We start from the raw sequence: 24,597 nt of genomic DNA, 5'->3' as shown, positions 1-24,597 counted from the left end.
TGATAATCTGAGGTATAATTAATCTATCTCATTAATGTCAAGCTTGTGATTCCAACAAATAGTATAATAATAACAATAATAATAACAATAATAATAATAATAAAAACGAAGATTTACGTAAGAACTTAAAATCAAACGTGAATATACACGACATTCCGTTGTTAATCGAATAGACAAGTTGAACTTCGCGTTTAAAATTCGCTCGGTGATTTGAACATAATTAAATTATATCCCTAAATCCTGTGTTCAGATGTAACATGAAATTGAATCGTATATAGTGGGACATTGCAGTAATTTATGTTAAAGTAATTATTTTCCGCTGTGGTAACTCACTGGAAAAGACGGAAGTTTCAAATTTCAATAAAATCCGATCTTGCGGGAGAGACTTTAACATATATTTCAAAATTTTTTAAGCTTTTATAAAGCACGCTAGTGTACAAAGAAAAACACTTTGAACGCAAATGACCCAGTGTCTCGTTTCCGTTATCGATTTCATGTAGCGTCTCCTCATCAGCAAATTCAGCTTTGTAAGATAAAATTTTCAAATCTAAACAAAGTTTGCAAAGAGTTTATAGCTAGCGCAAGTATAGGCACGAAGCGGGTATAAAAGGAAAGTTATCCCTCAGTTTGGCACGTGTTTACAAACGTAAACCTCATCTGATTATCGAACAGGCTGCATGCTTATTTTTACGAGACTCGGTGTCTTACTCTCGTAAAAATTAGTACGGAAGTTCAAATTACCCTTCCATACCTTATATACTCTTTTCCGATAGTTGTATCGTCGAGCTGCGTGAAACAATCAATCATTCAGAGTTATGGTACAAGAACGAGGGAGTAGGAAAATTGCAGCCTTTTCGGCATAATCAAAGAAATTATACACTACTTCGGCTATACGGCGGCGTTCTTATTATACATCGGGGGAAAGAACCTAGTCGGCACTATTCAACAAAATTATTAATGACTCTAGATTCTCCGTCATCGTAAATTATTGTAAGTTTGTGCAAGAATATCAAAGCGATATTTACACTGTTCATCAGTGACGGTAACGAAAGATTAATTTCTTATCCCACCAAGGCGTAAAATGGGATTTTACGGTCCGTTTTGCGGGTCTAAAATAGCGTTTTACACAACGGCATGGTGAAAATGAAAACGCACGAAAAAGGACAAATTAAATTCGGGAGAAACTACAGGCCAAGCTTCAGGAGGCATAGTTAATCATTTTCATTTTCATTTTCAGTTTGAAAATTCAAAAATCATCAATTGATTGGTAAAGGTTTACTGAATTGAATTTTTCATTTGTAAATCATACGGTCGAATGCGGATAATTTCTTTGTTTAATCAAAAAACCATCGGTGGTGAAACAAAAATTTATATTATCATTACTTTTAATAGATATGAATAAATATATTTTTCACCAATAAAGTATCATTGTTCTTTAGGTGAAGCTCCGCCCACGCACCTTCACCGAGGCTTCGTCCCTGAACTCCTTCCGCGCCCACGTACGGGACCTTTTTCTTCCTCCTTTTTTTTATGGGATTGAAGTTAGTCACGTTACTGTAACAATGCATGTTCAGAAAAAATCTTTACGTTGCGCCATTAGAATTGTCTGAAATCAAGTAAATCATACCGTGTCAAACATACCGATATTTTTCAAAAACCAATTTCTTGAATGTCATTCTAAAATTCCAAAATAATGAATTTCTTCCTCGCGTTTCGTGACGTTAACGTTAATTACCGCAGCCTCGTCTTTTGTTGCAATTTTTGTACAATGTTCTCCAATTTTATGGCTCGTAGGGCAAAAAATATTGTTCGTATCACGAGCGTAACGATTTACACCCTAGTGCGATCACGCCGAGCACTCGGGTCGTAAAACCGTGTTTTACGCTCTAAATACGAAAATTACCGTTTCGTTTGACAATAACCGGGTTTGATCAAATCTTATACAGGGGTAGAAAAAAATTTACATTCGTGCTAATTATACCACCTATTTTACTGGTCATACAACAACGGCATTAGTTATTCTCGTTGCGTATACACCAGGTTTGTTGGATTTTTTAATCAAAATTCTATGACCGTGGTTTTAAACGTTGAACAAAGTGCGTTGTACCGATTTTATATTTTCCGCGATTGAAAAGATACAATGCTATGCCATGGCAATTTGGATATCAAATTCTGGTTCTCGAGGACAACCAGCATTTATGGTGGCGAATAAATTCGTACTTAGAACATAGCTGTGCGCGAAGGTTTTATTTGCTTGCCAATATCAGTAGGCTAAAGGGCATATGAATGATCAGGAGTTATGATTTATTTGCAAGGGTCGGAAGAGATAACGATTAATAGAAAAAAAAAAATTGAAATGAAGCATAACAGACACGGAAGGCTCGTCGTAAGCCTGATTTATAACAACGCTAATCATGTCATCATCGCTTGCTGCGTCTACACATGAACGTAAAAAGTGTTAGCGGGTAGTCTCGATAATCCGAAGCATCCGGTATCTCATACGGACGATGTCACCCAGAATTTATATTCTTCAGTCTCGATTCAACCGTATAGATAAATAATCATCAGCCCAGGTGCGGATGTTTAGGGGAAATTATTATTACCTAAAACGTCGAGCAAAATTATTACCACAATTAATTGCTTCCATTATTTAATCAAATTCGATACGCAGGTAACAATTATATCTCTACTATCTTGAAAATACGGTACTGTTTCAAAGCTTATCACGCCACCGGTCAGCGCAGCCTCTGTGGAAACTGGAACCTGTCCAATTAGGGAAACTGATTTGTACTTGCACTTAATTTACCCTCGGGGGAGAATCAATTTCACGGAATGATATCGAGGAACTGTGCTCGCACATTATGCCAAAAATATTTCGTTTCGTTTACGGATGATGTCGCTTTCGAGTTTCTGTGTAAAGAAAATATAATTACATCGGAAAATCGAATTTTGTATCGTATAAATTATACGTGTTCAGATCGATAAGGTTACACCAGCTGAACTTCGACCCGAGTAGATACTCGTAATTTTGTACGTAGTGCCCAAGTACTTCGATGACGTGAGGTTTTAATTAACGATTTCTAAGCAGGGAAACGCGACACTCGAAATATGAAGGCTACACTCGAGGACGTTTTTCCTGTTACCGTTGAAAATTCTCGTTTCATCTTTCTGCCGTTTCATACTCGGGCGTTCGTATATGCGTGTATATAACGTACTCTACATTTATATGCATTACCTTAAATTGAACAGACTAGCAAAGAGCGTCTAGGGGTTGCCGAGAGGTTATTCAAATCTCATGGCAACCGCGTTATGTTGGAAGTAATCGATGAATTCCACGTATCTCGCAATTACTTTATCCTACAAATCAGAACGCGGTCGCTCCTGTACCTCAATCCATTGTAACATTACTTACGATATAATCTAATCTAAATCGTATTTCCATTGCTTTTCGGATGATCGTTGAAAAATTTCAGCCGATTAGCCTCCTCTAGACTTCAGAAACTCCTCGCCGGGAGAAACTTTTTACAGTTTTCGTTACTGCACAGTTCTCAACTATTCTCAGTTTCTACCATAAACAAAAAAGAGTTCTGAGTATAAGATGAAAATGAGTTTTGTAATTTAAACCAGAAAGTTTAGTCTGTGAATATTAATCTACATATATGGTCACTAGTGTGGTCGTTATTTGGAGTCAAAATTAATTTTACCCCTTCCGCCCCCCAAATCGGTTCGAAATACGTAAAAAGTAACGCTGTAATTTTTTAAGATTTTTGAAATCTTAAAAAAAAAGGTCACTTGTGGTATTTTTTTTTTTCGTAATTATTGCGATGATTTGATGTTCATTTCACATTAAATTCATGTCACCTTACTTGACTGAGAAAATTTAGTAAACCCAAACAAACAAATTTAACGACGTGATAACCGGAAAGTGTATTGCCAACTATAATTACACTAAACGATTACTTGTGACACATTTTCATGCAATAGCAACAATATAGGTTTTACTACATATAACAAATAAAATTTTTCTCAGTGCTGTTAAAAGAGACGAGAATCCTAACGTAACGCAGACAAGTTAATCTGTACATATTTATGACATGGGGCTACTATGTTTAATATTTTAATAAGACCTGCCTTTACCATATGTAGATTAAAAAAAAGCAATTCCGTCGGGTTTTTTTTTCACGAGTAAAGCAGGGTTTTATTAATTATGTACACTAGGCTGCATAAAAAAATCGACGGTTTTTTTTCAAAATTTTTTGACCTTTGACCTTAAATAACTTTTGAAAGAGTAGATTTATCATAAAATGTCAAGAACCATTTGTTGTAGACCATACAATTCCCTACAAAAATACGTTCTGGTTTTATCAATACGCGAATGCGTTGATAAGTTATAAGATTTCAAAGCTAAAAAAAGAAAAAAAATTCCCCATGTTATTTAACTGGGAAATGGAAAATCGGCATGAGGTACGTCTAAATATTTATATTAAGATTTGAAACTTGGACAGCATCTTTTTTTCATCATGTGTATCAATATCTTCGACATGATTTTGAAAAAAAAAATAGTCGATTCTTTCGTTACAGTCCAATGTACACTGATATAAAAATTTCTTACAATCTTGTTCTCACATACAATACGTATAACGCTTCATGGATATGTGACTGGATTAATTAGCCTGACGAGCGAATCAATGATCCCTGAGAGCAGGATTCAGGATAGAATAGATAATAACACGGGGTAATAGGTGCGGCTTTTGTGTTCGCAAGGTGAAACATGTAATAACAGCGTTAACTTTGATAAGAAACAACACCTCCCAAAGAATCGGACCATCATTATTAGTTGCCATGCTACAACGTAGGTATATCTCGTATTATACGCTGCGAGTTCACTCACGTTCAACTTTTCTATCTCTGTACGTTTTCGCCATTGATAAAAATACCCCCCCCCCCCCTCCCCCGCCCCTCCCCTCCCAATACCTTTGCCCCGCATCCGAATTCAATAGTTCACTGATTTCGAAAGATGTCACGTCGACGTCTTATTCCCATTTAATATCCTAAGACTGAATTTCCTCCGAGGCTTGCGACCTGCATAATACGGATGTAGGTACGATAAACAAACTTGTGCACGTGTGTGTACCTATGCATATATCACGATTGCAATGCGTGCAGTCTAATGCAATGGTTCGTACACCTCATACATAACATACTCGTCCATGCATCGTATAAGATGCATATAACACGGGTTTATATAAATCACATGCATACGGACATGTGTATATGTATATGTATGCGCGCACACACACACACACACTCATATGTATGCGATGGTGCGGGGGTGTATCGGAAACGTTAGGCGTGTGTGTGTGTGTGTGGGAGAGGCCGAGGCGGCGGGGGTGTTTCCCCAGTGGCTGGGAGGCAGGAGCCTGCGCGTTTCGAGGGGAGGATTTCGGTTTTTAATGCTGGGTGTGGTAGTGGGGGTCCTGCTACCAGAGTACGAAGAGCGCGGCGTGAACCTCGCCAACCCTCGCCCCGCAGCCGAGGGGCCAGTGACTTTGGTGGCATTGTAACACGTGCGCGGAGAAACAGCCCTTATAATACGATTATCTCGGTGTTTATCGCGGCGATATCGCGACAGAGCTTTTTTCCACTTTCGCGGGAACGCCTAAGACCCTTGTTGTCGTTGTTGTCGTTGTCTTTTTCATTTTTATTTTCTCTTTTTTCATACCGTTACGCATCCCCAAAACTGTCGTCGCACGTGATTTTCACCCTCTCCGTCCTTGTGTAGAATCAAATTTTACGGAGAGATAGTTAATAAATATGAAAAACCCGTCAACGATATAACAATAATAATAATAATCACAACTGCAAAATAGCAAACGAGAAGAATAGAACGTTAGGTATGAACTGTTCCGAAAATCGGCCGGAGCAAAGACACTTCGGGTGACAACGATTGCTGAGGAAAGTGTAAGCGCGGTTCGGTTAACGTCTTGGTGAAAAACGAGAAGAATATTATCGGAGCAACGTTAGGACGATTGATTATTGTGCGATGTTCGAGGCTGGTGACGAACGCGAGTGAGTGACGGTTTACCGATGAAATTCTGACGACGAGGTGGAATTCGTTCGAAAGTTGTTACACATTTTTCGAAAAAATATACGAGCGATGGCTGACCCTCCTAAACGCGTAACAACCCGATATTGGTGTATTAATGTTGTATGAACAAGGCATATAATATTGAGGAAAGTGAAGAGGATTTGAAAAGTGGTACAAAGTTTTCACTCTGGTATTCGGAATCCTTCCGTCAGTTTTCACCGGTCTGATTAAAATCTGTAGTGCTCTGAAATAATAACGCTCTGAAAGATTAAACCTACTTATCGTTAGCGATTTCCCTGGCGCGTCACTTCGCGTCCGCAGCCCAGCCCTGCGGCTGTAAATAGCGGTAGCCTTTAAGGTCGGTGAATAAAATTTTGAAGTAATAAAAAATAGCTCGAAGCTGTCGAAGCAGAGGTGGGTTAGACGATGAGATTAGGAGGAGGCAAGCGGACCGGATATAGCGGTCTGTGAAATTCGATTTTTTTCCCCCTTCTATCTTTCTGTTCCACCTACTATGATATCTTCCGATCCTCCGCTGCAGTGAGCTGTAACCCGAGGGTGCCGTGTATCTGACGTAGTCGAATCGTTTTGCGGAAACCCCGCTAGTCGAATCGTATTAAAAATCATTTGGTCGAGAAATGCAAACATAGGTTTCTTATAGAATTTATTATAATATTTAATCCAGTTATAAGAGACGTACGAGTATAGGGCGTTATATAGGTGTGCGTACATATATATATTCGTAACGTACTGGCTGGGCACAGACCTAAGGCTTACTGAATGTTAGAACCTAAGCTATGCCGTTGGAGGCCATAATCCACTTATGCTGTGAACGCTTAGCGGTGTACTAACCATTCGACCAAGTTCCTTTGCTGGATTCTTTTCACCGTCATCATGACAAGAAAGAAACTATCCGTCTTCGGAATAAATCCAAACTGTCGTTGGAATTAGTGGTAGAAATTGCGAGCTGTTGGTGCGATGTGATTATTTTTACGATAATTTACCCCGTTATTTTTCGTTTTTCGTTGATTACGCGTGAATCTGAGGTATAATTATCGTTTGTCATTTCGCGAAACGAAACGAGAGACTCGATTAACAGATCACGTATATTATAAACTAACTAAACGCACGTGGAATCCGCTAATAAATATATAGCTAAATGCTAATATCCATTCGCGTTACACAGGCAGACCCTTGTCGCCTTGCCCACGAGGGAATCCAGTTCGGTAACGTAAGTGGTTTTTAAGGAGCCGTGTTATACCGCCGGACGGTCCGCACTTCGGGGATTTCCGGGGAAAAGTTTGCCGACTTATCTCACCGTTTCTGAAGGCTTACGCCGTGGATGGAGTTTTGAAATCTCCTGGGAAGCGGCCATTATAGTGCGGGAAATGACAGAGTATTGGCTTAGCCGGTTCGGATCGCATGCAAGCCCTGATACCACCCTCAACTCGAGCGGAAACGCCGCTTCTTGCTAACAACTATCGCACGTAAAAAGGATCTCTTTAGTTTTCCGCATCGAAGGATCCTATTAAGGGGAAGAATTCGAGCGGACCGAGGGAGTTTCCCGATCCCATCATTACACAGACGGCACCTCGCGGCCTCGAAGAGACCAAAACCAACCGCTGCTCTCGCCGAGGTCTCGAGATCACCGAGGAGCTGGGAACCCCCGGAGAAAATGTCCCACGTAACGCACAACGGGCGATCCCAGCCCACCAAAGCCAGACGGGAGGAGACATGAAACTGTCGGTATCGGCGTATCGAGCTCAGGCCAGTGCTCACAAGAAGATTCTGTGCAGTTATCAGCACCAGCTGAGCTACGGCGCCACCAGCCAGGCCGGGGGCCCTCGCACTCCGTCCGACCCCGCAGCGGGCCTGAATTTCAAGGTATGTGCCCCCCTGATCACGTACAGTAAAATCCGAAAATGCCCGAACCTTCCGGCTAACTTGCTCTCGGTCCGAAAAAAATGCGAGTTCGATTCTGTACGAATTATGCGACAGTGACTGGCGGAGCAAATTAGGTGGTGAAAACCATTGATGCATTGTCGCGTGAATCGTACGGAACCGAAGTTGCATTTTGTTTCGGACCGAAAACAAGTCGGCCGAAAGGTTAATACATTTATGCATTTTACTGTACCAGTTGCGGCCATATTGACCGCTTGTAATTTAGAGGTTATGGCCAGAAATGGTACAGTCACGGTCCAATTCCGTTCCCCATTCCTACGACCCTGTTCCCCCGGTCCTCGCTTTTGTTCCGGCCATCATTCACAGACCGGCCCGCGTGGACTCGAATGGATTGCAATTTGCAACACCACCTACCGCTTTTCACGTTATAATTATGTAAACCGGGGTTCGAAATGACGCCATGCTGGATTACCGGGAAGGGTTGCGGGCAGGTAATTCCCCCGAGTCTCGGTCTCGATGAGAAGTTTAACGATCAGTGACTCACTGTAATTCCTCCACTCTCTTCGAGCACCGTCGAGAAGCCGTCTCTTTGTGCCTCATCGCTCGTGCCGCAAAGAGTTTTACACCTGCGAAGCTTCGACTCGGCAAATTTCTTCAATCACCGGTCACGGGGTGCGCAGAACGTGGTCAAACGGGAAATTTATACGAAGTTCAAAAGCCAATTCCCCTCCATAATTCCCCGTGCCGACTTGCTCGTATTCGTCGAGTGCCATTAGTCAAACCCTCCGAATCAGAGGCTCTCCGAGACACGTGGCATCGCACGAGACGACACTTGTCCCCTCAACGATCCGCAGGGAAACCAGTTAGTTCGCACGCTTTGTACCCTCTTCCGGTTTTCTCGTCAATATAAGCGTACATCACCCTACCTCGTTCGATTCCGCGATAAACACCCATTACTTGTGACTCGGGGTAGAAGGTGTACGTATACTTTACGGACGAGGCTGCAGGGTGTCTCCTCGAGCTGCTGTGAATAATATTTCACCCTCCTCTCCCTCCCTACTTCCTCCGTTTCGCGAATTGAATTCCGGTGAAATACAGATGAATATCTTTAAACGTAACGGGATTACGTCCATAACCCTCGGTTAAACCTTATACAGAAATGATATGTAAGCGCAGGCGCGACCGAAGGGAATGTCCAGCGAAGAGAAGAGATTTTAGGGGGCGTTGATTAAAACGCGAGATGTAATCGTACTGCACACACTCACTTCCTTCAACACGGTTTTCAATTCAGGACTAATTTTTATCTCGTCTCACGCACCTCGATCACCTCGAAAGACTTTCGCGGTTTCTCCCTCAAAATACGATACAAATCTTTTCAGTTTCTATTCGAAAAATTCCCGAAGGTCTCTCTCTCTCTCTCTCTCTCTCTCTCTCTCTCTCTCTCTCTCTCTCTCTCTCTCTCTCTCTCTCTCTCTCTCTCTCTCTCTCTCTCTCTTGCGGATTTAAAGGATATGCCAACTACGTATACTTGTACCGTCTAAAATCTTAATCAAAATCTTAATAAAAATCTTAATCAGAAAGAGCCTGTCCGATCGTCTCCGCATCCCTGGAGACCGTTTCTGCCACCTCTTATAGGCGTGAAAGAGTTGAAAATCGATCCGCGGTCATCCTTCTTTGACGCTTTGCGCGATGGCAGAATCTTACGACCGTATACCTATACCCGTGTTAGTTTACAGCCAAGTCTCTGTACCTGACACAGATATCAATTCCTTCCCTCATACTGTTCACCATCGTCCGGACAATCGAGGGATTTGATACCCTCCGATGACTTCAGCTCGCCATCACCGCGGGTACGTGCCGCGGGCACCGGTTCTAGTTTAACGATCGGACGGTTAAGGTGTAATAATTTTCAACTCACTTCTCATTTGGGTTGGTCATTTATATTGTACATTTGCAGTTTCTGTCCCAGTTTCACTTCATCGCAAGCCGACAACGTGCTGTTTGTGCAGCTGTGCAGCGCATACATAATCAGGCATAAAATTATCAGGGATAAAAAATTTAATTATGCATGCTAAAATCCGTCAGGTTTTTATCCCGAATTACGCTAATTAATATGCTTTCTTAAGCATACAAGGCAAGGACGTTTCGTTAGTCGGGCATTAACGGCTACTGAGAAGTAGCTCTGCCAGCTCCCGGGCGCTGATTACCGAATATAAATGTTTTTGGTTCGGTTAAGGTTACTGCGTAAACGGGCCTAATTCTACAGCTGGGTAACCGAGGGCATTCCGTTCGAGAATCGAATCAGCAGCCCTGCGAATGCCCGTCACGACTCAAACCTCAATTTAGATACAGCCAGCCCCTGCGATCTCGTCTGCCGATATAGTGAGAAAATTTACAATGAACGAAGTTTAATTGCAATCTCTGCGTGGGGTTTAATGGAACGAGAGTGGGAATTAAGTGGAAATTGCACGGGAAAACGAAAGACACACGGTGTTTGTGGGCGGTGCTTTGAGGCGTCATTTAGTTAGTTGGTACGCATTATACGTGGCTCGGGGTGAAATCTAGATGTGGGAAACCGGGAGTTTTCCGTGAAACTTGACGCTCAACGCCGGTAGATAGGCGACCAAAGTTATGCTTTGTGCCGCTAGGTATTTTTAATGTCTCTTTGGATGAGTTAAGAGTTTTACAGAAAACTTTCGGTCTGTCTATGCGCGGATCGATCAATTATCTGTAAATTTTTTGTGCAATTTTGACGTCTTGTGGTATGTGCCAAGATGCAAAAATCTTGCAAGTTTCAGACCTCTGGTTTTTACGGTTTAGGCGTCAGTATTCAACTGTGAAAAAATTAATTTTCGTATTCGAATTTTCATCGTATCCTTACAGGAGTAAAAACCAATGATCCGAGATGTTTTTTTTTTTTATAGTCTGATATTTCCAACCGTAAAATCCCTGATTGGCTAGATCTCTCAGCGAAATATTTTTATTTTATTTACATTGATTTGAACTACATTTCGGCGGAAATGTAAATTAAGTGAAAATATTTAGCTGAGACAAATCAAACATGTAACTTAACGAAATCAATCCTAGCTCGCACCATATGATTCCATTTCCAGTACCTTCTAAGAAAGTTATACTTTCGCGCAAAAAATTGCGAGTCTTCGGACGATTGTTAAAAAATTAGAGAACATCGAAAGATAAGCTTCCTTTTGTACAAACGTATTTTTTACGGTTCCTGAGAATTTATCCTAAAACGATTACACGGCTGGAAAAATCAGACCATATATTCTACATCGAATTGTATTATTGGATCGTATTCTTTTACCACCACGCGATAAGGATACGATAAAAATTCGAATATGAAAACCAATCTGTTCAAAGTCAAAAAACCGAACGATAAGAGCTGGAAGCTCTGAACGTAACAGAATTTTTGAATTTTATTACGTGTAACTGCGAGATGTGAAAATTGCAGAAAAATAGAAATTTGGTCCCCGGACCGTTTGACAAGTAATCTGCGAGCCTGCCCGTAATGTGTAAGGTACCGAGGTACACGCAGACACTACACATACATCGTGAATATAAGCGAACATTGCGCAACCGTATAAAAGACAAAGTCTCTTCTCTCCTCGAAGAAAAGAATACTAGAGAGAGTCCGCGCTTCCAGCGTTTCACCACATGGCAACTCCCAGGGAAGATCAATATCCCCACCCGACGTATTTCTCTCTCGACTCGACTCGACTCGACTCTCTATACCTACCACTGTCCCTCTAGATGACGGCGATGCCGCCGGTCTTGGTATGTGTGCTACGACCACGTCGTCGGCTACGCGGAGCTATCCCGTCGCTCGTCCTCCGACCTCCGTCATCCCTTTTCCATCTCCGTCTTCCTTCCTCCCGCACGCGCCCTTCCAGCCAGAGTCCTCGACGCCTCGTCGCCTCGATGCCTCATGGTCGCGTTCACCTCCGGCCCTCACGCAGCTCGGTCGCCTTCTTTTGCGCAGCTTAAATTTCAAATTCATTCGGTAATGTTACAGCGGTACGTACGCGGAAGAGAATTCTCAATAATCCCCCTCGCCTCCTAGTTTCCCTCCTTTTCCGTCTTCCCGATCTTCTCCCCTTTATCTTCAGATTTCTACCCGCCCCAAAAAAGGACGTTTCGTTCCTTATGTGTAGAAGTATACGCGCCGGATGAGGACGTCCTTTCACCGGACCTGGATATTCGATCTATATGCTCCGAGTGGCTTCTTATATAACGTTTCTCTGGGCTATCCTGTGACGCGAAAGGTCGAAAATGGAGAGTAGAGACATTTTTTATTTGCCGGTATTTCATGCGATATTTCTTACTGCAAATAATCCCGGTGCCGAAATTGGCCGTAATCGGCCGGTGTGGACTACCGTCGAACAATTTGCGTGGTCTGTAATTAGTCTGTACTTGAAATTACAAATTTCTAAATCTACATGATACACAAGTTACATTATTACGTGGACAAGATCTGATCCTCGCATCAGAAACAGTCTATAATTGCAGACAAGAAGAGTAGCAGACCTCTGGACCACAGATTTTGCTGGAATCTCGTGGAGTGTTTGTTTGGTCCGAAATTAAGAGTGAAGAATGGTTGAATGGATGAAACTACACAACAGAAGCTTCCTATTTTTTGGGCAAAGAAACACCCGCAGATGTTCCAGCTGAATCCGTGAACCGGAAGTCTGATACTCTCCTCGTGAGTATAACGCCGTTATCGCGGTGATCTTGTTTAGCAGCTTATCGCAAAGTGAGGAGGATCGATAAATCCGTAATTATTGGCGATGGCCGCGACCGTCGAATTGCTCGGTTGGATTGTTCGAATTGCGCTCGAAGTTATTTTCTCTTTCCATAAGACTTTGCAGGAACGTCTTTCGCCTTATTTTCCATTTTCCGACGAGGGCGGGAACTTCCTTCCTATGGAAATTGTTACATTCAGGTGAAATTTTCTCCTCAAGAGTGAAATTTGATATTATTATTGGTCCCATGTTTTCCAAACATAAACATTACTGCCTCGTCAATTTCACTTGAATCAGTTTGGGATCGTCATATAACCGCGTATGACGTGAATTTGACAACGAAAAACAAAATAAAGAAATTACTGTAACGTTTCAGACGCGCGACCGGCTGCGACGGGATGGATTCCTACAGTTTGGAAGAAGTAGTTTTCAAGAAATAAGCTGCGAAGTTGAACTTGGCGTCACATACGAACTTTCGATCGTTTCTAATCTCCAAAAGTCGTGCTATAATTCATTAAAGACGAAAAATGTTGAAAAGATATTGAAGAAAGTGTTACATGGAACACACGCATCGTCGATTAATCTCACACAGGACCGCTGTATAAGGCAAATATACCAAATGCGAGGCAGATGACGGGCCAGGAAAAGCTCTTACCTAAGTAGCGTGTAACCAGAGTAAACAAAACTTGCAAAGACGGCTACGATGCGGATTCTTGCGTAACGTGAGGATATTGGCTGTCCGAATTAGCAAGGTACGGGGAGACAAAAATATCGCGGAATTCCCGTTTTATCTATTTGTCGATGAGCGTTAACTACCCTTGTAATTCGAGCTGCCGAGATCGCTTTACCGTGGCGAAGAGCAAACGGTAAATAAATAAAGAGCTTTTCAAGTGATCCCACGTACAAAAGCAATTTCGCCCAAACTCGAAATCAGTTACGAGTTTTAACACCAAGATGCCTGCCGAGCCCCGAGTTCTTCGATTTTGCACGTATATTACGGTGAGCCAATCTAAAGACAATACTTAATCAGTCAAATTTTGTACGTCGTGATGACGGATTTTTATTTTTTATTATTATTTTTTTATTTTCTTTTTCAAACTCTGCCTTTGCGAATTACGTTTGATCGATGTATCTCATTGGCACCGATTTCACTTACTTGAAATTTATTCACACGCGATATAACCAAGTTACCGCAACCTCATTTGCTTATCCACGCGTAAGCTTCTTTTCCTTCGGGGAGAAATAAAGTACAGGAAAACATGAAAAAAACTTTACTTAAAGTAGGTTGAAAAAGTAGGGAAAAAAAAGCACGACCTACACCCCAGTGCTTTACAAAATAAGGGCGAAACCTTCGGATGAATATATGGCTTCAACATTTGTCACTTCTTGTCTCCCACACTTCGTCGGTATGCGGAATACTTTAAGCCGGAGGTATAGCGCTGATTTTATTTTATTAGGAATCATAAATTCTCAATGACTTCGTCGAAGAGAGTGCATAAATATTTCAGTAGGCTTTGAGCTTCCAAACTAGACGAAAGTTCTCCGGAATCCCTGTAGAAGTTTTCATGATTAACGAAGCTGGAATCACGTGCAAGTGGAAGCTTAAATAAACCGTTTCAAATATCTGAACTGTTATATATAAATAATTCCCCATCAAACAGCACAATTTTGGGGCAAAATTTACTTCGATATTTCCAAATTTCACTATTTCACAAATGTTGTCTTTGCCCCGAGAGAATTTCGCTAATTTAATTCGAATGTCAGTGTCGGTAATTTCGGAGATACGCGGGGTTGAGGATTCAAAAACAAAAAACGGCAAAACAGTCGCGCTCAGTGATCTTCAAATTCTCGTACCTCCGGACTTATTTATCGTACCATGTTTGGATAGGACTCGTGTTGCAGCTAATGAAATTGCCCTTCGGGACATGTATATGACTTTCAGTTGCCTCGCGATGAAACCGCTTTTTTATTGGTATGAATGTTCAAATAGTTTTTTTTTTATCCATGATCTACGTAACGTAGCATCATGATAAAAATACCAGCGTGTTCTTTGCTCGATTTCCAACAGGTTCGAAGTAATGAGCGTTTAAGTATCACCGTGCGTTACTGATTGTTGGTTTTTTGATATTTTCGATCTCGTGTAACTTGCAGAGAACTGATCCTCAAATTGAAAAAAAAAAGTTAGGGAAATTATCTCGAGACAAAGACAGTATTATCATTATTATTAGTATTTATTAATGTCCATGGCAATGTTTGACAAACTAAGATTTGCCTGTCTGAAACAAGTGCAACATTAGCAAAACGAAAGTTTGAAAGAGGAGAAGACTAAAAATATAACCGTAGAAAATAAAACATAACAGAAAAACCTTAAACTAACTGAAATATCATGCTCAAGAATTTTGGTAAAAGTTTGGTAAAAGAAAATCCGTCCGTTTTGAGAGTGTGCGGTTTGACGTGGAATGACTCATGTACCTACCAGCAATTCAACTCCTCCAATAATATATGCATACAAGTTGTGAGAATACACAAATACATACAGTTGGATAAAATCTCTTCGAACGCATAAAATATTCAACGACATTTTATTCAAGTAAGTTATCGTCGTACTCGATATAAGGCTCGTCGATGCTCTGTAATCCTGTATAAAAGCGACTACTTCCCGAGCTTGTACTGTAACTAGCTTTAGACCACTTCGCAAACCCGCATCGATGGAGACCCATGCGACAATCCCAGCGTTAAACCGCGGTATCTGATTGTTTGTGGTTTGCGATATCGCCAAGCAATTATTGGGCTAAATTTGTCAGCCAAGTTTCTGCTTGTTTCGGAAATCGGTCGCGCAGGGCTCTGGGTTCAAAATTAACACACCGGATGTGGGATTGGATTTTCCGTTTCTCTCCAACATGACCAAACGCGTTAGGTATACGTAAATATAACATAAACGAAGAAGAAATGATAATTAGTACCAATTGTGGAAACAGTCTCTGTTGAGTTTTTTTCACATTTCTGTTGTTTTGGTTGAAAGTTTTTCTACATCCGCAAAAATTTCTGGCTCTTTCCTCTCTCGAAACAATTTTTTTTCCGGCGCATCGTTGCTTTTCGATAAAAAGAGAAGAAGAATAAAAAAAAAAAAAAAAAAAACCTCGGTAAAATCGTACAATAAGGGAATTGCGTTTCTTTCTATAGCTCACCTTGGTGAAGATTTCACGAATCATCTCATCGAATGTCAGATACATACGCGTTATGCAGACATGTTTTTTTTCTCGTTCAACTCACGGAATCGTGCTATACGATAAACGATTCTGTTGCGAAGACGGTGTTTTCCAAGCACTGGAAAAACAACGGAGTACACGATGCCACGCGCTTCGCAAATTTCCTGCACATTGGAATTCAGTATAGGTACTGTTCCTGTGATGAAAAGTAACACAAAGCCGCCGTAACTTAATTTGCGGGATATTCGCCTCTCAAAGGGAGATAAGAAACTGTATACTTTATACACGTTACACGTGTAAAAGACATACAATCCGGGATTATTTCAGGAAATAATAAGACGTTCCAAGTTTCAAGGGTCGTAGATGTAAGCATATCTTCTTTCGCTTGTTACACCTGTCAAGGAAATTTTTGTGCTCGCTGAGGCGATTCGCAATTTACATACATATATGTATATATAAAAAAAAGAAGAAATGAAAGTGGAGGAAAAACCGGCAAGTAAATGGGAAAATATTGAAGAAACGTAGGAAAGAATTGAATAAACAAACAGATTAATTGCGAGAAATGCTTTTAAACTTTTGAGTAGAAGAGGTTTGCTGTGTTTGTTACCTACCTACCCGCCTACCTACAACGGTTTTATAGGTCTTTGTAAGCCATTAAAAAGCCTCGCACCGCAACTACACAATGCTATTTGACTCCTGGCGTAATAAAGCTCGGGAAATACGTAGAGGTTCATGCTGTTATTACAGTACAGGTGAAACGGAAATGGGGCCAAAAATTACGAAGAGTTCGCGTTGCTCTTGCTCTCTTGGCATAAATTTTCTTTTCATAAAAATACAAGCAGTGATCCGGAATTATTTCACCTCGAATTTTTGTCAGATAGTGCAGCAGTGGATCGATTTGCACCCGTCTGAATTATCTTACACTTTCGAGTGCGAAAGTAAGAATACGTTCGCCATTGTGTCCGCCGGAATGCCATTATTCATTCACGCTCGGATTTCATGCAAACTGCTATTGTATGTCTGCGCGAAAAGAAAAGGGGGAAAAAAAATTCACCTCACATTTTATTTAGAGTCTTGGGGAAAAACTTTTGCAACAGATTTAAATTTGCCTATGAAAAGCTGCTGCAAGAATTACTCTAGGTATATATGGGGATTCCATGCGAACCCAACCAACGTCTGACCTCACCATTTTTGATTTTGTTTAAAAAATTTTCCGTCATTGATCCAATTTTGAAGCAGTACCTTGAATTTTTACCGATTTTTAGTGCAACTGCTCAACTATTTACAAATATTTAGTGATTTTGAAACGGACCTATTTTGATATTCTTGAAAAATTCGCAGAAACTGTATTTTATATTTCAAACATTTCAAGATTTTACAGAAGAAATTCTAAACAAAATCAGAAATTGTGAGGGTCAGGCGTTGATCGGGTTCGCATGGAATTGTCCATATATGTGCAGGGCTTCTTTATTATTCGACTGGTGCAGCATTATTAACCGCAAGATTTTCAGCCTATGTTTCTGTGCACGGTAATTTTACCGTCGCGTCAGTTATACAAAGTGGCTATAAAGAGAGAAAAAATAATAATAAATCCAAGTTTATTGACCCGTACAGAACGAATATATATATGACTATTTCAACTTGGCAAAACGCCGGAAAAATATTCACGCCCCATGTGTTTACTAATTACAGTAATTATACCCCAAACGCCAGGCTTTCCTGGTGAATTTAGAGTTTCGCAAATCTAGGGACCCGCGAATTACCGTCGTGAAATGCGACGACGCACCCTCGGAAATATGTACGTACCAATATATATATATACACACATATATTTACATGTAATGCTCCTACACTTTTGAGTAAATATTAACTACGGCGATGCTGCAGTGTATAATAAATGTGTTTATATATTCAACCCTTTCGGACCCCAAAAATCTCGCTCGTGAGCCTGCCAAATGGTAGGTGCAACGTCGCCGTGTATTAGACTTGACTATTATTTCGCGATGCAGGTAGAGCGTTATTTAATTTAATTTTTTTATCTCTTGTTTTCAACTCAACGTTGAATGCCAAAATGAGAGGTGAATTTCTGCATCACGTGCCATTTAAACAATGGAGCTGAGAGCTCCAGCGACGTACTGCACTTCAAGCCACTTGTAATATTTTCATCTTTCTATTGTACAGACACCCACCTTTCATACATTCGTGCAGGATGTACGGAGTGAAAGGATGTGGGAGTGATTGAGTTGAGCCTCGAGTGATTTTATTAAATACCCTGAATACTTTGCGAGAGAGATAACGTTGAAGCCATTGAATAAAATTGTTTCAACGTTAATTTTAAACGGAAGAATGAACCGTCAGAGGTGCAAAATTGTGTTTCGAACAGAGGTTGAAAGTATAAAAGTTCAGCGTGTTTTTTTATACTGGAATTCGAATAAACTGGGTAAAAATGGTATTTTGAAAATACGCTTGAAACCTGCGATATTCAATTAGCGTAGGTTAGCCTGAGGATGAAATTGCGTTTCCTCTTACCTTCGTACCCAAGGACCATAATCCTTGACCTAAATCGGAGCGATGCTTCAGAAGTCAAGGGTTTCGGGTCATTCGAACAGGTCGGAGCAGTCCGGATGAGAAAAAACATTTTCATCCGACGTACGAGAGATTTAGGGACAGTTTCGTCGGAAAAGAACCTTGGTAGGAATTCGTTTCGGTAACTTTGGTACGTGTCGATAGCCAAAGGAGAATAGCGTTCAACAGTCTGGTGAAAAAAAACAAAAAAAAAAAAAATAAAAAATAAACGCAGAAAGCAAACGTAGAACTTAGTCGAGTTGAGTATGTTGAAAGAAATGAAATAATAAATTTGATGTAAGAGAACCTCGATATAAAAGAATTTTTAACGAGCTCTACACTTAATTAAACAAAAAAAAATTAAAGCTGGTTGTAAATAACAAACTTACATTTTGTTTAAATATATGTGAAAATTATCGAACATTTATGGCAGCCACTCGGGCGTGCGGAGTAGCGGTATTCATTTACGGACAAAGTTGCTAACTTAACCCATCTAAAATTGGACGAACGAGATACTGTCGGCATTTAACACAATAGCAAAATAATGTACGTGACTTTCTTTTTTCTTTATTTGACGTCCCAGTTTTCTGCTTACCAAGAAAAGGTGAAGTTGTTAATTATGTAAATAATCCGAAAAACGAAAAGACGAGTTCTCATTAGATCTCCACGATTTGTGATGCGCAGATCAATTTTTTGATCATTTTGATCTCCTTGCAATTGGACTGGTTGCATTTTGCACGAGCAAGAATCGATCGAGCCATTCGTGAGTTATTTGCAAAAACGAAAATTCTTTTGTCCGAAAATACGTCGATGGTGCAAGATAAATTAATTTGAATTCATTCGAGAATTCATTGAACTGGTTGTTCTGTTTGTATTTAACAAGCTGTTTTGCAAATATTAGCAAATTTTGGCAAATTAATTAATCCCATAATAATTGGGTATGAAAAATTTTTTTTGTTCAACTTTCCTACTTTTGCAAATAGCGAGAATTGCGTGAAATTCCAGGATTGGTTTTCTTCGGGTCAGTTGCTATAAATCATGCTTGTTTAATTTTTTCCATTTGTTTTTATTCTATTCTCTTCCGTGTCAAGAAGATAATTGTTGTAATTAAATTCATCTACTCAGTCCGCTTCAGCTGCTGGTATAAAACCGTTTATTCATATTTCTCTTTCGTTTCGACCCTCTTGTGAGTTTACGAGGTTCTGACTTTTTCGTTACGAATATTCAATTTCAACATTAGCATACGTGGTACGAGTTTTTCAAAATGACAAGTATCCGCGTGTACTCGCAGATGTGTCTGTATTGATTTTCATCGACTTTCGGAAATCGTGATTGAACACGAATCTCATTGTTGATCTAACTGTTGGAATGAATGGAAAGCCGAGACTTGCAGTCTTCGCGACTGTCAACACGAGATTTCAATAACGTAAAAGAAAAAAAGGCTTTTCAATCGTCTGTCATATTAACTTGGGACAGATATTAGACAGTGGTACAGTGAAATTCGAAGTTTGTATTTCTTTCGGAAAGTTGCCAGAGATATGTTATACACTATGTGTCAGAATACATACACGGAGAATAATTTTTAGTCTTGAGCACAGAATAAAATTCAGTTTCGTAGCTGTAACAAGAAAATGCAGTATGCCTTTCTATTCTTATCGATTATGATCACTCGTACCGTATTATCTTTACCAATTGCGATAATATGATGTTAGTGCAACAATAAATTGACAAGGACTTTTTTAGCTGAAAAAAATGTTGTAAAACAAACAAACAAGGTTGATATTGTAATAACCAGAAAATGTAGTATTGACTACTGTTTTAATCACACTAACAATAGTTACTTTTGCAACTTTTTTTTTTTTTTGTACTTCCACCAACATTTGAACGATCATACGACCAATGATACAACCACTTGACCAGAATTTTCCCAGCAATGCTGTAAGAAATGAAATTCACCTCAGTGTGGATATTAAATTTTTCGTTACGGTGTTATTGTTCCGGTCGTAAGCTCTGATCGCCAGGAGAGTCTTCGGGGGTTCGTATAACGGAGTTGCCCTCTGTATTACAACGACGCTTAAGGGGAATGGGACTTAATTAGAATAGTCTCAGGCGTAATGAACAGCCGCGTATACTTGATTCCGACGGCGTGAAATTCCGCCCGGACAATGCACGTAATTTGTTATAACGCCTGCGCGGTTGTTAATCCGCAGAAAATGAACGAGACTAAAGTCTCTTTGGCGCTTTATTCGCCCTCGCATCAGGTATGTCAATTGGCACGACAGCTGATACAATCAGCGGACGAGCGTCGGGAGTGATTATCCGTTCTCCTTCAATCCCCGTGCTCGTCGAGTCCTAATTAAATCGTCGTGGCAGCTGCGATCTTCCACTTCGCTATCTGGCCTATACCCTGCACCAACATTTTGTTATTTTCTCTTCTCCAAAATGCCACGGACTTCACGTCTCAAGGGTGGATTTTAAGGGGTGTCCCAACTTCCAACCCTGACTGGCATAAATTCATGGAAGCATTGTGACAGAATAAAAGAATTCCCAGGACGCTTCCACTCGCACTATAACGTGATGTCTGTCTCCGAGCTCATGGGCATTACGTATAAAAAACGTATCACAACAAGCAAAAACTTTTTTATAACCTTCCGATTATACTTTCACAAGACGATATTCCGTTCTTCAATTCAAGGGTAAAACTAATATTATACCTTTCGTATGCAATGTCGTTAATATTTTCTTTATACATGCTGCTGTGCACGTTCTATCATTATTTGTATGTACGCGTAATGACTCTGTAGTCTAGATGCCAAAGTTGCACCGCAACAAAAACGGCTGAATAGACGCGGCCGCCATTGCTGATGAAAAAAGATCATCTCTCAATAGAACTTTAACTGTCAAAATGTCGAGCTGTCCAGATCTTATCGTGGAAAATTCCAAGGAATTGGAGGTATAAAATGTCAGCTGTCGCAAAAACAGTCTGTGTCTCTTTTCCAATCCATGAAAAAATCAGCTCGTCAGACGATGTTTAAACCTAAAATGAGAGGAATTGAAATTCCATAGCAAATTGAAGCAGCGAGAAACGGATGCGGAAGGTTACGGCGCCGCGGCGGTAGACACGGAGGCCAGGAGTTGTCAGCCATCCGCAGAATTGCTTGAGGTTTGCGCTGTGGCTTATGATCCGCAAGACGAGTGAGAATCACCGTAAGATCCTTGAGCGCGTTGTATAAGTAAGATTGCGACGGTGTCGCGATTCCCGGGAAAACGAATGTAAATTTGGACCTATCCCTGTTCCACAGGAAGGAAATCACAAATGGAAAATATCCCCCGTTGTCGATAACCTTCCAATTATTGTTCGAGAGGCGAAAGCACACTCGCGTCTTACCGTCGAACATCCTTTCCCCCGATTGTCACCCACTTTGTTAAGCTCCGGATATAACCGCAATATACGAGGAGTTTTTTGCGAAACTCACCGCTAAACGCCAGTGGATAAGCAACCGAAGCTACATTTTGCATTCCTGCGTATTCAAAGTGTAGCTATGGTTGGATATTTACTGGCGCTAAGCGGTCAGTTTCACAGAAAACTACCGATACGTATATCGGGTATTGTTTTATCGGTTTCTTTACGAACCTGCCGAAAGTAATGCCACGTATTGCTTCCCTGAGAACGAATTAACTTACCTACGTTTCACCGGAGGTCAATTTTATCACATTGCATTAATTTCGACGAATTCATGATATTCAGATTGCTTGTTTCGGTTTCATGTAAATTCATGCGATTCAAATGGTTTTGTATTATTCTAATTCCGACGATTTTAATCAATGTACATCATCCCACGTTGACTCCAATTAACTGTAAACTTAATAAAAATGTCCATAACAAGTATCGAGTTCCAAGAAATTTTTCCTGTCAATCCGCGTGAACCTAATTCGAGTTAATGCGTGTACACGTATAATTTTTACCTATGATTGATGCGGAATAGTGCGGAAGCGTTAATATCTCGTCAAGCCACTTCCTCTTTCTCTACCTCGGTGCCTTGGCTGAATACTTGAAAGAGCTTTTTACCGGGAGTAAACCGTCGCTGCGCGTATCTTGTTTGCGAATCTAGGCTCGATTCTTCGTCGTGGGTACATATCGGCTATAGGTATACAAACATATGTAGAGCCAAGATGTATGGTGTAACCGGATTTCGTGTGTAGATAGATGTATACACCCAAAACGTTCCACGGACGCGGTTTCTAAACAGCCACTCACGCAGATTTCTACACGCGTCGTGTTCTCCGTGCTGTACAACGCATGATGTGCTTTCTCGAAACTTGGTGCAGTACGCGTTAACCGAATTGTAACATTAATTGTCTCGATATTGTCTGTAATTTAACTAGGTATAGACAGTTTCGTCCGCAAACACGGCTGAATTCAAATTGTAACCTTCCTTCAGTTCACCTTTGATCCCAAGAGAAATTGAATTCATAATTAAACAAAGGGTCGGGACCCGGTCACTCGTCCACGAAACTTTTCATTGTGTTTGAGTTAACTTTCACCTTTCCCAATACAACAAAATCGTTCGGTCAAAGATCAAGCAATTTCGAAAAAAAACCTTTCAACCTTTAAACAGGATCGCCGAGTTTCAGTTACAACTTTCGACATTTCTTTTCTTTCTGAACTTTCCGTACATTTATTTATTTGACAATATTCGAACTTTGTATTCACAATCATTATCCGGCAAATCAATTCACGCATACGAGTATATTCAATATTGTGTAACTGAACTGATAGATTTGGGATTCTTCGTGGCGAGATACAATTCATTGAATTATGATTAGCAACTTATTGTTAATCAATTTCTTGAAACCTGGTCGGGGATGGCGTTTAAAAATGATGTCGTTGATGGATCTCTTTTTTCGAATGAAAATTCCGGCCATTAGCGTGCTGCTCAGAAATATTTCCTGAAAATCATATCTAATCGATGTCTCATGATCTAATAGATCGGGAACCGTTAACGTGCAGTGGGAAAATCAGCTATCCACACATAAATCAAAGATACTAAGCACACAGTAACTACAAGCTGTGTACACATGCATATAGCATACTATGTACCGTATGTACATACATAATTATAATGGTTGTGGACCTTATGGATCGAGGCAATGTCAAGATAGATATCTCGTCAAACATTGAGCGCGGTCTGAGAGTTGGGCAAGGTGCTCCCAGAGATGTGAGTACCCACCAAACTATTCGTACACCCATAAGCTTCAAATCACTGTTTTTCGGTATTTTATCGAAACAAGCACGCCTCAAATCCGTGCCTATTTTTCTTTCGTAACGTTTGTTTTCCTTCTCTGATGTAAAGAACGTGAGAGTTGAGAGTGTATTAAATTGATTGGTAAAAAAGCCTGCAAAGTGTTGAACCCCGGGCGAAGAAGTTTTCTCCACAAGTATCGCACAATTGTATTAATTCTCTGTTGTTTTTCTTTCTTATTTCTCACCTTTGCTATTGCCAGGTGAGCGAATGTTGTTATATCTGGTCTAGCGGATAGAAAATGAAGCTTTTTAATCCAAGTAACAAAGTTTTGCTGCATCGTGATAAAATCCCATTTTTTCTTCTTCTCTTCTGTTTGTGCTTATAGCATTTGCTGTAATTGAACAGGTGTACCAGTCACATTTTGAAACAGCAATTACGTATCAGCTCAACTTTAACATCGAGCATATTAATGAACCAGCGGTACATCCACCCAGAGTAAAATTCAACGAAACACTCCTCAGTATCACGGATCTGCCGTAGGCTAATGGAAACGAACCGAAACTTCTTGGTATTAATATACTTCCATATGCTATAACGTACTTCAATATACTCCCAAAAGAAACGGTGAAATTTAACAGGCTGTATAACCGGCAGCGCATGCGCAAAATAATTGAATTCTATTGTTCGGCGAAATCGAACCGTGACTTTTTCGTCTTCAGGGTGCAGGGGAGCCAACTTAGTCCGAACGGGTCGTGAGATTTCAAACTCTCTGATCGCGTTAATTGATGAATCGAAGTTATGTTGTTTTGAAGACTCGTAGCAGTCATCAG

General features: G+C 40.5%; 1 protein-coding gene across 2 annotated transcripts in view; it reads left to right on the top strand.

The window, feature by feature from the left end:
- LOC124178477 overlaps positions 1-24,597 on the top strand; it is a 67,895-nt gene that overhangs the window by 6,184 nt on the left and 37,114 nt on the right. Inside the window, exon 3 of one of the 2 annotated variants that reach the window (XM_046561854.1) lies at positions 7,275-7,972. In XM_046561854.1, coding sequence (XP_046417810.1) covers positions 7,823-7,972 — 150 coding nt within the window. In that variant the 5' untranslated portion in view covers positions 7,275-7,822. Of the gene's footprint in view, positions 1-7,274; positions 7,973-24,597 lie in introns of those variants that run through there. The other variant, XM_046561855.1, reaches the window with a different exon arrangement.

The sequence above is a fragment of the Neodiprion fabricii genome, chromosome 3 (genome assembly GCF_021155785.1).
Source record: "Neodiprion fabricii isolate iyNeoFabr1 chromosome 3, iyNeoFabr1.1, whole genome shotgun sequence".
NCBI classification, from domain to species: Eukaryota; Metazoa; Arthropoda; class Insecta; order Hymenoptera; family Diprionidae; genus Neodiprion; species Neodiprion fabricii.
This window is presented reverse-complemented; position numbering and strand designations above follow the sequence as displayed.